This window comes from Babylonia areolata, chromosome 23 (genome assembly GCF_041734735.1).
Source record: "Babylonia areolata isolate BAREFJ2019XMU chromosome 23, ASM4173473v1, whole genome shotgun sequence".
NCBI classification, from domain to species: Eukaryota; Metazoa; Mollusca; class Gastropoda; order Neogastropoda; family Buccinidae; genus Babylonia; species Babylonia areolata.
The window spans coordinates 30,667,634-30,682,740 of record NC_134898.1 but is presented as its reverse complement, the minus strand read 5'-3'; the positions used below and the strand labels follow the sequence as shown (position 1 = coordinate 30,682,740).

The 15,107-nt window shown below is 40.7% G+C and overlaps 1 protein-coding gene across 2 annotated transcripts in view; it reads right to left on the bottom strand.

Moving 5' to 3' along the window:
• The window catches only part of LOC143298338 (uncharacterized), a 125,698-nt gene extending 123,494 nt beyond the window's left edge, over positions 1-2,204 (bottom strand). The window contains exon 1 of one of the 2 annotated variants that reach the window (XM_076611193.1): positions 1,447-2,204. In XM_076611193.1, the coding sequence (XP_076467308.1) occupies positions 1,447-1,497 (51 nt within the window). In that variant the 5' untranslated portion in view covers positions 1,498-2,204. The remainder of the gene's footprint in view (positions 1-1,446) is intronic. The other variant, XM_076611194.1, reaches the window with a different exon arrangement.
• Positions 2,205-15,107: the final 12,903 nt, after the last annotated feature.

Sequence of the window (15,107 nt, the reverse complement as noted above, 5' to 3'; positions counted from 1 at the left end):
GTGTGTGTGTGCACAGTGTGTGTGTGTGTGTGTGTGTGTGTGTGTGTGTGTGTGTGTAAGGTTTGGTGGTTGTGTGTGTGTATGCGTGTGTGCGTGCAGTAATGCTTTCAGTACATGTTGTCATTGAGGAAGTTGATTACACTACAGCAGTATGTACAGAATACACGATTCTTTATTATCTCCAAATGAAAGAAACGCGTGTGTGTGTATAAGGTTTGGTGGTTGTGTGTGTGTGTGTGTGTATGCGTGTGTGGGTGTGGGTGTGTGCGTGCAATGGTGCTTTCAGTACATGTCATCCGAAAGACCTCAAACAGAAGACGGACAGAATATAAAGTATGCAGAATTCAAAGGCGGAAAGTTAATCTTGCAGGTCCCTGCATAAAGGAAGTTGATTACACTACAGCAGTATGTACAGAATACACAATTCTTTATTATGCCTAAATGAAAGAAATGAACGTACGTGTGTGTGTGTGTGTGTGTGTGTGTGTGTGTGTGTGTGTGTGTGTGTGTGTGTGTGTGTGTGTGTGGAGAGAGAGTTTGGTGGTCGTGTGTGTGTGTGTGTGTGTGTGTACGCACGCGCGCGCGCGCTTTTGTATGTGTGGAGGGTTTGGTGTGTGTGTGTGTGTGTGTGTGTGTGTGTGTGTGTGTGTGTGTGTGTGTGTGTGTGTAGTATATACTCTGTGTGTATGTATGTGTGTGCGTATGCGTGTGAGAGAGAGACAGACAGACAGACAGACAGAGGGAAGTAAAGAGTAACAAGGACAGAATAATAGACACTTAGAAATTGGGAGTGAGGATATATATAATATATATATATATATATAGAGAGAGAGAGAGAGAGAGAGAGAGAGAGAGAGAGAGAGAGAGAGAGGTGGGGGTGTTAGTCAGATCAACAGACAGGCAAACCAACAGGAAGACAAAAAAGAGAAAGAGAAAAAAAAAAAAGACAGACAGGATGACAGATAGAAAGACAGACTGTGAGACAGACACAGATACAGAAAAAGTTAAATGTGGGTTGTGAAGGGGGAACAGAAACAGAAGGCTTCGATTAGAGTGTTACAGAGTTATTTCGACATTTGTCGCACATTAAATGCAAACGGCATCGATAACCATACCATATCATTGTACTACCCTACCAACCAGCGAAATGACATACAGCTACTCTTTTTTCCATCAGTTAATTCACTGTCACGTTAAAGAGATTCAGTGAGAGGGACCACCCCGCAATATTCAGAGTCATGGTTGTGGGGACACAACACAGCAGAGTCCTTGTTTTGGGGACACTACACACCTGGTGACCTGTCTGTATCCCGGCTCGACAAGGTGGCTGATAAGCAACCCACCTTCTAAACTGACACAGTAGTCTCAAGCTGACAAACAAACGTACGTTCCGCATCACAGCCTTTCCACGACCCTTTCTCCCTCCCCCTTCTCCCCTCAACTCACCTGGAACACAAGTAGAACACACAGGTGTGCACGAACACCCGGCCTCGCCATTTCGGGTGGGCCACTCTGTCTTCAAGTCGCCCGTCAAACTGATGTGCAACAGTAAGTCCGTCTTAACAGAAACCACAGACCCGGTAGTGAAATCCTACGGCCGGCGGCCAACACCCATGTTCAGCGCTGGCTGACACTGTGACAGGGCTCCACTGTTGATACCACACTGCAGTGCACTGTGGTTGGCCGTTTATCTTCCTTGTCAAAAAGCAGATGACCCGACAGTCACGATTCTGACCCCTTTCCTCTCACAAATTTGTTTTGCAATGGTTATAATTTTCTTGATGCACAACACTGACAGTGACAATAAAAGTTGAGAGAGTGTCAGTGATTCACACACACACACTGTGGCAGAACTGTTGAGTCCAACTGTCAAAGCACGGAGTGAAAGCAGACGACAGCAGACAGCGACACCCGAAACAGTCACTGACAAGTGATAACGGGCCAGTCAACACACCTCCTCAACTCCACCAGCTCTGCTTTCTTCTCAACACACACACACACCCCTTCGCTGTCAGGTACACACACCCAACTTGTCACTCGACTACCCGTCTCAGGCTCGCAGCTTTCTCCAGGATATAACTGTCGAGTGGAGTGGAAAAGGGGTGCCAATGTTACATTGGGGTACTCACTACTGCTGCCACCCCGTTCCTCCAATGGTGTACTTCCTGGTTGGTCGTGCCGGGGTGTGCCCCAAACCTACCTGTTCAGGTGTTTCTGTCAGTTCCCCTGACCATGTGCACAACTGTCGTCTGCTCCAAGTATTGTCTCGATTACCGCCCCTACCTTTGTTGCCTTGTGAAATGCTGCGCACTACTTTATTTCAGAGTCGGAGATTCTTTTATTATTATTTTTTTTATTTTTTTTTCATCATATGTTACACACGGGGAATGGAACCAGACGATAAAGAAGGTATCATTCAAACAGACATTCTAAGTCTGCAGACGTCTAAGCATTTGTCGTTTCAGTTATTCAATTACTATTCAGTTACACCCCATGATTTTTTTTTTTCTCAGCGACAAGTTTTCACACGGTCCCCTGGTTATTATAACCGTACTAAAACAAAAATCGACACCAAAAACGGATTGATATGTCCATTATATAGATGTGACATCGAACAATCTGGTTAAAAATACCACTTAGAACAACAAGGAACGGTATGGTGCACACAGTTAACTCCTGTTCACTACGCGTCTCCCCACACATGAGCGGTTGGTCTGTTCAACGTTTCACAGTTACAAATCGAGTCCAAAACAAAATTTTAAAAAAGCTAAAAATCAAACCTGGACGGGAAATCAACAGCAAGACTTAATTTACTCATGTTGGCGCGCGCGCGCGCACGTGTGTGTGTGTGTGTGTGTGTGTGTTTCATTTTCTTTTCATATACATAAATTATAAAAGAATAATCTTAGTACCTGGGCTGCGACTCCCACATTCGCTCTTGCACATGAATGGGCTTTTATGCGTATGACTGTTTTAGCCCCCGCCATGAAGGCAATCATACTCCATTTTTCGGGGAAGTGGAGGGTGCATGTTCTTGTTTCCAAAACCCTCCGAACGCTGACATATGGTTTACGGGATCTTTAACGTATACACACGATGGGTTTTTTTAGGTACTGACAGGTCTGCACATCTGTTGACTGAGGAGATAGGAAAATCTCCACTTTTTACCCACCAGGTGTCTTGACCGGGATTCGAACTTGGGACACTCAGTTTGAAAGTTCAATGCTGTGATCTCTCGGCTGTTGACGCCCGCCATAAAAGAATAATGAAGTATTTTGTGGCGACACTTTCCTGGGTGTACTAGTAACTGATGATAGTAATGATAATGATAATCATGATAATAACAAAAACACTCACAATTCTTCAATATCAGATGACAGTCATTGTTATTGTCAGTGCAGCAGGCTTCCCTGTCCCCGCGGTCTCGTGTTGTGTCCTCCATTAGAACCCTCAAGTCGCAGCCGGTATACTGAGCATCAGCATCAGCAGTAGCAGTCAGTGGCTAACTGCTATAAGCTCCGACCCCCTCTGTGTGATCTCCCTCAGGTCAATGTCAGGCGCTGAAGAGTGAATGAATTGAGCACTTTCAAATCTGTGCTGGCTGAATTTCAATCAAAGCACCAACACATGCACACCCAAAAGCACGCTGTACATTTGATTTAAGAGATTCGTGTTGATAATGATAATAATAATGATTATTATTATAATAGTGATGATGATGATGGTGATGATGATGGTGATAATGATGATGAGAAGAAGATAGAGAACTTTAGAGTGGAACTGATGATAATTACAATTATGATCACTTCCCAAGTGAAGTTTGCCTTTTTTCCAGCCACTCTATGAACCTCATTAAACTTACTTATTGACAAGCTTATCTGCTTAACTCATATCAGCAACAAACCAAACATGAAAACATCGTATTCCTTAAAAAACAAAACAACAACAACAACAAATGTAGACCTGCATAGGCAAACCTGCAATGTATCGTTACAGATACTTAGATAGTATATAACTATATCTATCATGTAGGCCTTTTAAGTATTTGTTTCATCACTATTAGGCCTAAATACTGCAATATATAGTAAGTATTTGTTTCCTACAAAATGAATGTTCATTAAATACATGACATAATATCACATACCGGTGGATTTCAAGTGTCCAAAATTATCAACATACCGGACGCTGCCTTCGCATCCGTTACTGCATGGCAGCCAAAGAAAACTGTGATTACATGACGTTATTATATTGCGCGTCATTATGTTGACGTCATGTTACCTCGGGGATGGGGATGGGGGTAAAAGCAGTCATTTAAAAAGCACCCCTACCCTCAGTCCCTTGTGTGTGTGTGTGTGTGTGTGTGTGTGTGAACACCCTAATAAAACAAACTGCTCGAGTTCAACGGCTCATGGGAAAATGTGCTCCCATTTCAATGTTCACTGAAGACTTTTTTTCCCCCACAGGGCGTGGTGGCAACGCAGATGGAGAGTGGTGTTTGTGGCAATAGTGGTAGGAATTGACGAGGGAGTGTGGGTGTGTGTGGGGGGGGGGGTTCTTGAGAAGGGAGTGAGGAGGTGGGAGGGAGGGGCTCGGGGGGCGGGGGGGAGGGTGGGGGTGGGGAGGAGGGAGGAGATGAAAGCTTTGCGAAACATTATCTGCGCACTCACCGGGAACAGGGCGTCGCCACAGTCCGGCGCACCTCATTGTATGAGTAACCTTGACAGAGGGAGAGTGTGGGGGTTAGAAAAGAGGAATAGAAAGAGAACGACAGAGGCAGAGAGTGAAAGGGCGGAGGGGGTCTATTTGTCAGCCTATATCCTTGAACTGATCATGTCTATCTGCAAGAAATCACACCCAGACACGGTCGAGCTACCGAGAAGTTTGAAATAGAGAAAGGAATGTATGGGGGGCTCGGGGGCGGGGGCGGGGGTCGGGGGGGGGAGGGGTGAGAGGGAAGGAAAGAGAGAGGGAGAGAGAAAAAGAGGGCGAGGGAAAGATAGCCTGGCATGGCACAGAGAGAGGGGGGCGAGGGGGGGGGGAGAGGAGGGAGGAAGAGAGAAAAGAAAGGAGGAAGTGGGGCAGAGACAAGTCATACATACAGACATAGAAAGGCACACAGATAGACATGCACTAACAGGACAAGGAAGTGACAGAGAGAAAAAATTCCCCACGGGGTTATTTCTTTGGTTATTTTTAGAGGGGTGAGAATTGCCCCACCATTATTTTCCTGTCTAAGATGCCTTGTATCACTCACTCAGTCACTCATTAACTCACCACACACACACACACACACACACACACACACACACACACACACACATGCTGAGCGTCCACACGCGCGAATATGGGTAACCAAGCTGCAAACATTATATATATATATAGAGAGAGAGAGAGAGAGAGAGAGAGAGAATTCATTGACAACAGCTTCTTTAGCTGCCACGGGGGTGCACTTTCTGAAAAAAACAAACAAACAAAACACACACACACACACACACACACACACACACACACACACACACACACACACACACACACACAAGAAAAACAAAACAAAACAAATAAACAAAAATCAAAAACAAACAAAAAACAAAAAAACGACAAAAAGAAAATAATGAACAAAGAAGAATCACAGACTACACGGTATCCTGATTGGAGAGAGAGAGAGAGAGAGAGAGAGAGAGAGAACAATGTGTGTGTGTTGTTGCTGTTGTTGATTTCGTGATGAGCGCGTCTTGTGTCCGGTATTCCGTTATGATGTTACGAAACAATTTACGTAAAGAGGTCCTTTTTTTTCTTTCTTTTTTGTTGTTGTTGTTGATTATTTCGTAATGAGCGCGTTTTGTGTCCAGTATGATGTTACGAAACAATTTACGTAAAGAGGTCCTTTTCTTCTTTCTTTTTTGTTGTTGTTGATTTTTTACTTTTTTTTCTTCACATCACGATGATTATTATTTCTAAGAGACTGTACGGTTACTGGTATTTTTGACAACCGTAGCCTGACCACACTTCCTTTGTTCATCCTCTATCTCTGCCTCCCCTCCACTCCTCAACCAACCCCCCCCCCCCCCCCTCTCTCTTTCTCTCTCTCATATAATAAATCATTACTGACTAATATGATTAGCTCCATGCTGCGTGCATTATCAAACTGATTTCTGGCAAAATATGCACAGCATTTCATGCAAAAGACTTCGTACACGTAGCAATATTTCAGCTGGTGAATGGTAGCAACACTTCAAAGAACTCTTAGAAAAAGACACAGAAGATGGTGAAGACACTGATATAATGAACGAAAATAGTTGCTTGCATGGTCCTGTCTCAAGAGATGAAATTATTACAATTGAAAAACTAAAGAATGGAAAATGTGCTGCCACAGATGGAATGATAGGAGAACTGTTTAAATATGGTGGTGATGTTATAGTTGAATTTTTTTGTTAGATTTTTCAATACTTTGTTTGAAAAGGGAGTGTATTCTGAAAACTGGACAGAATCTATCATTATTCCACATTTTAAGAACGGAGCTGTTGATGATCCCGGTAACTATGGAGGAATTTCCCTTTGTAACAAAAGTAGTAAAATGTACAGTTCAGCTATAAATGGCAGATTGCAAAAAATGGGTATAAGCGAACAATATTACTGGTGAATATCAAGCTGGCTTCAAAAAAGATTATTCTACTGTCGATCATATGTTTACACTTCCAGCCATTATACAAAGACAGTTTTCATTAAATCTTAAATTGTACGTAGCCTTAATAGATTTTGAAAAAAGTCTTCGATTTTGTTTCCAGAAAATTACTTTGGCCAATACTTCAAAAGAACGGTATTAAGGGCAAGCTGTATCGATGTATTAAGAGCATGTACAATGTTGTTAAGTCAAGAGTGAGATCTGGTAATGAATTTACAGACTGAATTATATGTACACAAGGTTTTAAACAAGGAGATGCGTGTAGCCCCGTTCTCTTCTCATTATTCATAAACAAAATAGCTTTAGAAATAATTGCCAATGGAAGACATGGTGCAACGCTCTTTCCTGATGTTATTGAATTATTCATATTGTTGCTTGCTGATGGTATTGCCTTGGTGTCTGTCAGGACCTTGCAAATAGGGCCAAAAAAAAAGTCTTGTTATCTATTTTGCAAAAATTATATATGTTGAATGACAGTTCATTAATTGTGTTCTTAAAACTGTTTGATGCCCAAGTACAACCAGTTGCTCAGTGTGGTGCCGAAATATGGGGTCTAGACAAAGCTGCTATATACATAGAAAAAGTAAATCTATTTGGTCATAAGAAATTTTGGGGAGTTCATATTAAAACACCAAGTGATTGTGTGTATGAAACAGGTCTTACCTTATTTACATAAATTCGTCATTGCAATGTGTTAGATACTTGTTAAAGATTGTACGTATAAGCGAAGAAAGATTACCATATAAAGCGTATAAAATGTTATTCGACTTGGAGTTACGTGGTAAAAAATCTTGGGTTTCTGGTATTAGGAAGTTTTTGTTCGAAAATGGATTCGGTTTTGTATGGATAAATCAAGGTGTTGAAAACACAAATGTCTTTTTAAAAGAACTTCGTCAACGACTGATTGATAATAGACGGCAAAACTGGGATGAATGTGTGTAGAGCAGTGATAAATATTCTTTTTATATAACATTTAGATCATCTATAAATTGTGAACAGTATCCACTGCTTGATATTGACTTACATATAAGGTATTTTATGACACGATTTAGATCTGGAATATCGGACATCACTGTACAATATTAACCGATATAAAAGGTGTGAATTTATTGTGTCCTCTGTGTAATAACGAAAATGAAGATGAAATACACTTTCTGCTTTGTTGTCAGGCTTATCGTGATTTACGTATGAAGTACATTCCACAGAAGTATTGTCAGGACCCATCCTTGTTCCGGACTACTTTACTTGTGGCAACTCAAAGTGAACCAATGATAAGGAATGTGTGCATGTATTTATACAAAGCCTTTAAGACGCACCATTGTGCTTAGCTGAATTAACTAACTGCTTGCATTGTGCATTTGTAATGTCTTCTATCAGTATATTACTGTTTCAATGAGTTACTCTGCAAATTCGTGTGAATCATTTATAAATACTGTACACCCACCAGAAGGGGTCATGGCCTATAGGCTGCTGATGAAACTTTTCGAGATCTCTCTCTCTCTCTCTCTCTCTCTCAGATCTCTTGCACTCACTGTCCTGGTCTCTTTCTTTCTTTCCCTATCACTACTAATATCTTTCTCTCTCTCTCTCTCTCTCTCTCTCTCTCTCTCTCTCTGTGCGTGTGTGCGTGTGTGCGTGCGTGTGTGTGTGTGTGTGTGTGTGTGTGTGTGTGTGTGTGTGTGTGTGTGTGTGTGTGTGTGTGTGTATCTATCTCTCAATGTCTCTGTTTTTCTCTGTCTCTGTCTCTCTTCCTCTCCTCTTTCATTTTCTATCGCACACTCCCAACCTTGAAGGCAGGAAGCGCGCTTACAAGTGCACACACACACACACACACACACACACACACACACACACACACACACACACACACACACACACACACACACACACACACACAGAGAAGAGAGAGAGAGAGAGAGAGCTAAAAGAGGGTTATTACATAAACTCACTTGAGTGTTCACAAGAGACAACCCCTCACACACACACACACACACACACACACACACACACACACACACAGAGAGAGAGAAAGAGAGAGAGAGAGAGAGCTAACAGAGGGTTATTACATAAACTCACTTGAGTGTTCACAAGTGACAACCCCTCACACACACACACACACACACACACACACCAATCCTGCAGCATGCAAGGAAAAAGGGATATCATTTCACGGGTTGTTGTCATTGTGATTCCCAGTCTTTCTAATCTCAGTCAACGTCGAGAAAGCTCGTGTTCATTTTTCTTCTTTCAAACTTAGAATACAATGCTGAGGACTTTTACTGTGGTAGCTGACAAACAGGACAACACGGTGAACTAGCTTTTCTCGTCCGATGATAAATAGCTATATAAAAATCTGAGATATTTTATAATCCATTCGTAACTTGGCCTTGTATTACATGTTTTAAGAGGTGCATAAACTAACACAATAGGACACTTCTTTGTTGCTTATCCAGCATACGTGACCTATTACTGAGAGAAACAGAGGGTGGAGAGGGTAGGGAGTAAGGGAGTAAGTGGTGAGTGAGTGAGTGTGTGTGTGTGTGTGTGTGTGTGTGTGTGTGTGTGTGTGTGTGTGTGTGTGTGTGTGTGCACGCGCGCGCACACAAAAAAGACAATAGTGGTGTGATAATGCTACAGTCACTATGTAACCACCATCACCACAACCCAAAACATTACAAATACCTTCAAGTTCAAATCAAGAATACAACAACTACTGCTGCTGCTGCTGCTGCTTTTACTACAACTACAGATAATGATAAGAATAATGAATGGCAATTATATTCCTTATTTCTCTAAGTAAAGTTGTACTAAGGCTTTGGCAATCGCTCACTCAACGACATACACACGCGCCTTTGAGCAGAAACAGAAGAATACGAAGAAGACGTGGGCTGAAGAAGAAGAAGAAGATGATGATGACAACGACAGTGATGACATGATGATGATGATAACGATGATAATGGTGACAAGGATAACGACAATTACGACGACACTGAATGACTAATGCTTACAACAAGGACTGTCGTTCCCAGTGAACATTCATTCCCATTGTTTCTTGAGAAAGCTAGCTTTCCTTTCAGGCTGCGTTATCTCACTTATCAAACCGTACACACACACACACACACACACACACACACACACACACACACACACACACACACACACTCCAACACTCCACAAAACTCGAGTACAACACACACACACACGCGCACGAGCGCGCGCGCGCACACACACACACACACACTCCAATACTCCACAAAACTCTAGTACAACACACATACACACACAGGCACGCACAGACACACACACACCAACCACCACCACCAGTGATAGCGTTCGTACTTCCTTGTTACAAACTTCAGCTTATAAAGAGTTATGTGAGCCACACAAACTTTGCGCAAGGGAGTCGTAACGACGAACAGAGTGTAGCCCTACTACTGGTAGTTTTCATTGTATTGTATTGTATTGTATTGTATTGTATTGTATTGTATTGTATTGCACTGCAGTATAGTGTAGTGTAGTGTAGTGTAATGTAGTGTGTTGTGTTGTATTACCCTTGAGTATCACAGCTCGAAATACAAGCTGCCCTCTCCAAGGACAACGCGTCGCTACAATGCAGGCACACACACACACACACACACACACACACACACACACACACACACACACACACACACACACACACACACACACACACACACACACACACACACACACACACACGTTTCCAGTTTCAAGTTTTAATTATCCTTTCACTCCTACTGGATTATGGAGAATTACTGAAAAATAATCTTTTCATGCCCAGAACAAACATTTCCAAATACACAACAATGTCACATTAAAGTTGAGAAAACACAAATGTCTTTTAACTCCAAAAGTATAGCTAGGCAACATTTGCAAATCTAATCATCTTACTTACTAGCTGGGCAACGTTTTCAAATCTAATCATCTTGCTTACAGCTAAAATTTTTTGCCTCCTTTGAGCATATTACAAAAATTAAAAACCGATTTTGGAGACAAATATTTTTTAGGGACATATCTATTTCGTAACTGTTCACAATCGGGACATTCCATTATAAAATGAAACTCATCTCCAATCACAGACATGTTACAAACCTTACAAAGCCGTAATTCTCGTGGTATGCCTTTGTGTCTGCCTGTTTCTATTTCCAGCTTATGATTACTACTTCGAAATCTGAAGAAGCTGATAACGTAATTATCAGGTATTTGACTTATATATTTTTCTTTACCAAATCCACTTTTGAAATTTCGATAAAACAAACATCTACTACTCGCCTCTAGAGCATGTCTCCATAGATTTTGAAAACTATCTCTCAAAGCAATGTTGACATTCTTGCAGAAAGATTCCCTCTCCAAGAAGAATTGAGCATCCCAAACACAGTCATACCCTGCTTCTATTAAAATTTGTCTGATACAACTCATCCATTTTGAAGAATAAATACCATTTCGATATAAGTCAAGTAATATCAAATATATCTTCCCAGATTATTTTTCTGTGTTTGATATCACTAAGCTGGTCCAAAATCGAACTAATCTCATTTTCACTAACACACTAATTGGATAAATATCAGTTTCTCCATAAACAATTTGGGTCATAGTATTTCTGTTCAGTTTGAACAAGCGTTTCAAAAATTTCAATTCTAATTTTTCAAGTATATCTACATTTTCATAACCCCATATTTCTGCACCATACAACAAAATAGGAACAATCATAGACTGGTACATGTCCAGAATGATATGTAAAGGTAAATCTTGATTTATGGCTGACTGAAGTAACGAAAGCATAGCTTTTTGGCCCTGTTTATAAATCATTTTTTAGCTTTGTAAAAAGTTCCGTTTCTACTAAATTCGATACCAAGGTATTTCAAAGAATCGACAACATCCAAACATGCATCACCAAAGTTAAAAACAGGCTTTAGCCTGTTTGTAGAATTAAATATTATCACTTTAGTTTTCTTTACATTGACCACTGGTTTCCATTTTAAACAATATTTGTGAAAAACATTGAAGGGACTGTTGTAATCCTTCTTTCGTCTCAGAAAGTAAAATTGTGTCATCTGCATACAACAGTACAAATAATCGCATGTAATTATCTAACTCTGAAATGTTAACATTCAATAAAAGATCAACAGATGGACTTTTATGCTCAGTCAAATACGATTCTAAATCATTGAGACACAGAGAAAAAAGCAAAGGCGAGAGATTTTCTCCTTGTTGTACACCAACAAATGCTAAAAAAATCGGAGTTTTCACCATTTAAAAACACACATGACTTAATTCTATCATACATGTTCATTATGACACGCAAAATTTTACTATTCACGACTTCATGAACAAGTTTTTGCCATAACCCACTTTTCCAAACTGAATCAAAGGCTTTTTTCTTTCTTTTTTTTTTTAATCAACAAAAGCACAGTAAAGTTTCTTCTTTTTCATGGAGAAAATATCAATTAGTGATTTCAAAACAGACATTTGATCTAATGTAGAATGGGACTGTCTAAATCCTGCTTGGGCCCCTGAAAGTATATTGTTTACATTGATATAATCAGTCAGTCTAGCATTTAACACTGTAGTGAATAGTTTTCCAACACAGCTGAGCAAAGTTATTCCCCTATAATTATCACAGTCCAGTGTATCACCTTTACCTTTATACAATGGCAATATCAAGCCGGATACCCATTTTTCTGGTTCAACACCTTCGTCCAGTATCTTGTTAAATAATTTACAATATGTTTCTGTCAGCAAAGGAACGCTGTTAATGATATATTCATTACGAATCATGTCTTCACCGGCACTTTTGCCTTTCTTCAGTCTTTTGATGGCTGAAGTAATTTCATCTTCAGTAATACATGCATTTAAAATATCATCATTATCCTCTAAATTGATAATGTGCATTGCCGTTGTACTGTCAATATGATCATTATCATTAACGTTAAGGTTGCTGAAATGGTGAGACATGTCTTCTAAATTTATGGGACATGATGTTTTCTTTTTCTTTTTAATTCTGTTCAATATTTCTCTTGAATTGCTTTTGCGTAAACTTCGTAGTTCTCTGTGCCATTTTTTTCTCCACGACTTTTCTGCTTTCTTTAAAACGGACTTGTAACTTTTGCTGACTCTTTCGAGCCTGTCTCTATTTTCACGAGAATTTCTTTTTTTTTACTCTGTGTTTAGCTTTAAAATATTGTGATCGGCTTCGTTTGCACGTGGCATCAAACCAACTGCGACTATCTCTGTTTTGTCTTAGAAGTACGAATTTGGTATGTCCCGAGGGTATCTTTTGCCGTCTGAATCAGAATGTTTGGGAGCTTATCATCTATGACGTCAATATCATCAGCATCAATTGCGTCATTTAAGTGTGTAAGCTCAGCGTTAGACAAATTTTCTTGAAAAGAATCAGACTTTTCGTGTTCCCATTTTCGTATTATTTCATTCTGACCTGTTAAATTTGATGTGGCACATTTTTTATGACACTGTATAACAGCCGTATCAGTATGATTTTTATGGTTTAATATGTGACATTCAGTAGCCAGAGACAAGATCAACGGGCTGTGTACATCAGATAATAAAGCATCAAATGTGGAAACAGTAAAATCTGTTATTTTTGTGAAAAAAATGGGGATCCAATCATGTAGTAAACCACAGTGAACATTCCGATTCCGTCATCTCTCCCTGCTCTTCCATTAAGAATATACAATGAAGACGATTTACACAAGTCAATTAATCTATACCCATAGTTGTTTGGTCGACGATTAGCCTATCTTGATTATGTCTGCACTTTACTGGATATAACTGCTCATCTAAAACATTGATCAAATCATGGAATGGACCTCTACTGTTACTCTGATGTTCATCAAATCTTTCAATTTTTTTGTATAAGCATTAAAGTCACCTGCTAACAGAATATAACAATCATATTTACTTTGTATATCAAAGAGCATGTTTCAACATCATCAAACATATCAACACTACTATACATTGATCCTTCAGGAGGGATGTAAACCACTCCAACACACACGTCTTTATCATATCCCGTTAAAGATGATTTTATCATGAACCATGCTGAGTTGCTGTCTTTGTTTGATAGAGTGGTTATATAATTACAATATTTCTTTTTGTATGCAAAAGCAACACTGCCTGAACGTTGGTACGATGAACATTTTCGACTGAAAACATGTATTGTATACCCAAGTTCATTGAAAACATTTTCAAGGAATGAGTGATCTTGCTTGTCTGTTTTTGTTTCTGTTAATAAAATAACATCAAACTGACTAATGTGTGTAACAAATTCACTATGTTTTAACCTAATTCGCAACCCACAAACATTGAGTGATACAAAGCTTATGTTATGTCTTTCACCAGCTGAGCTTTTTGAATAGTTCACAGAAGAATCATGTAAAGCAGAACAACAATCACGTGAAATAAAACAATCAATAAAACTGTCAGGTAACAAATTTTGACCGTTTTCTGAAAGAAAACTGCATTGCCCTCCGTCGCACCCCTATCCCACAACATGCTGAAGACCCAAAGCTTCAAAGTCTACACTGTCCACACCAAGGTGGAATAGGTCATCAGGGTTGTCAATCAGGACGACCTTGGCGTTTGTAGTTTGGCCCGGCGTCTTCTTGAGGACACAGCGGATCCGACCGTCATGCGTTGTCGACACCCTGTCAACTGCCTCGTTGCGCTTTGCCACGTGTAGCGGTCTGGAACGGAGAGGAGTCAGGTCGTCGTTGATGAAGACTTTCTTGAACTCCTGGGTCTCTTTCAGGGCAGTCGCTTCTCCATCAACGTCGCCTTTGTCCGCCGAGACACAAAGCACAGGTCGGCCAGCGGGAGCGTTGCCACGGGAAACAGTGGAGTTGTGGCTGCTGGTCTTCCTCTGGCCAGACCTGTCGACAACAGCTATTTCACTGGGCTTGATGGTACAGCCCGCAGCCTGGAAGACTTTACTGACTTCCTCCTCCAGGTCCTCGCTGTCTTGTGCTGTATTGTTCTTGTTTGTTTACTTTGTACTGAAGAAGGAGGTTTTGCTTTTTCAACACCTCAACGTCTTGATTAAACTGTTTGGTGACAGCACACACACACACACACACACACACACACACACACACACACACACACACACACACACACACACAAACACACACACCACCACCACCAGCAACACCACCACAACTACCAGGGCTTGGTCCTCGGCCCTTGTCTCTTCCTTCTCTACATCAATGACCTCCCAAAGACCACGAAATCTAAGGCCAGATTATTTGCAGATGACACCATGTGCAACAAAATGATCAAGAAGGAGGCTGACCAGAACACATTCCAAGAAGACCTAGTTTCCCTTTCCAGCTGGGAGAAACAGTGGGCCATGCAATTCCACCCACAAAGTGCTCCACCTTGAGTGTCA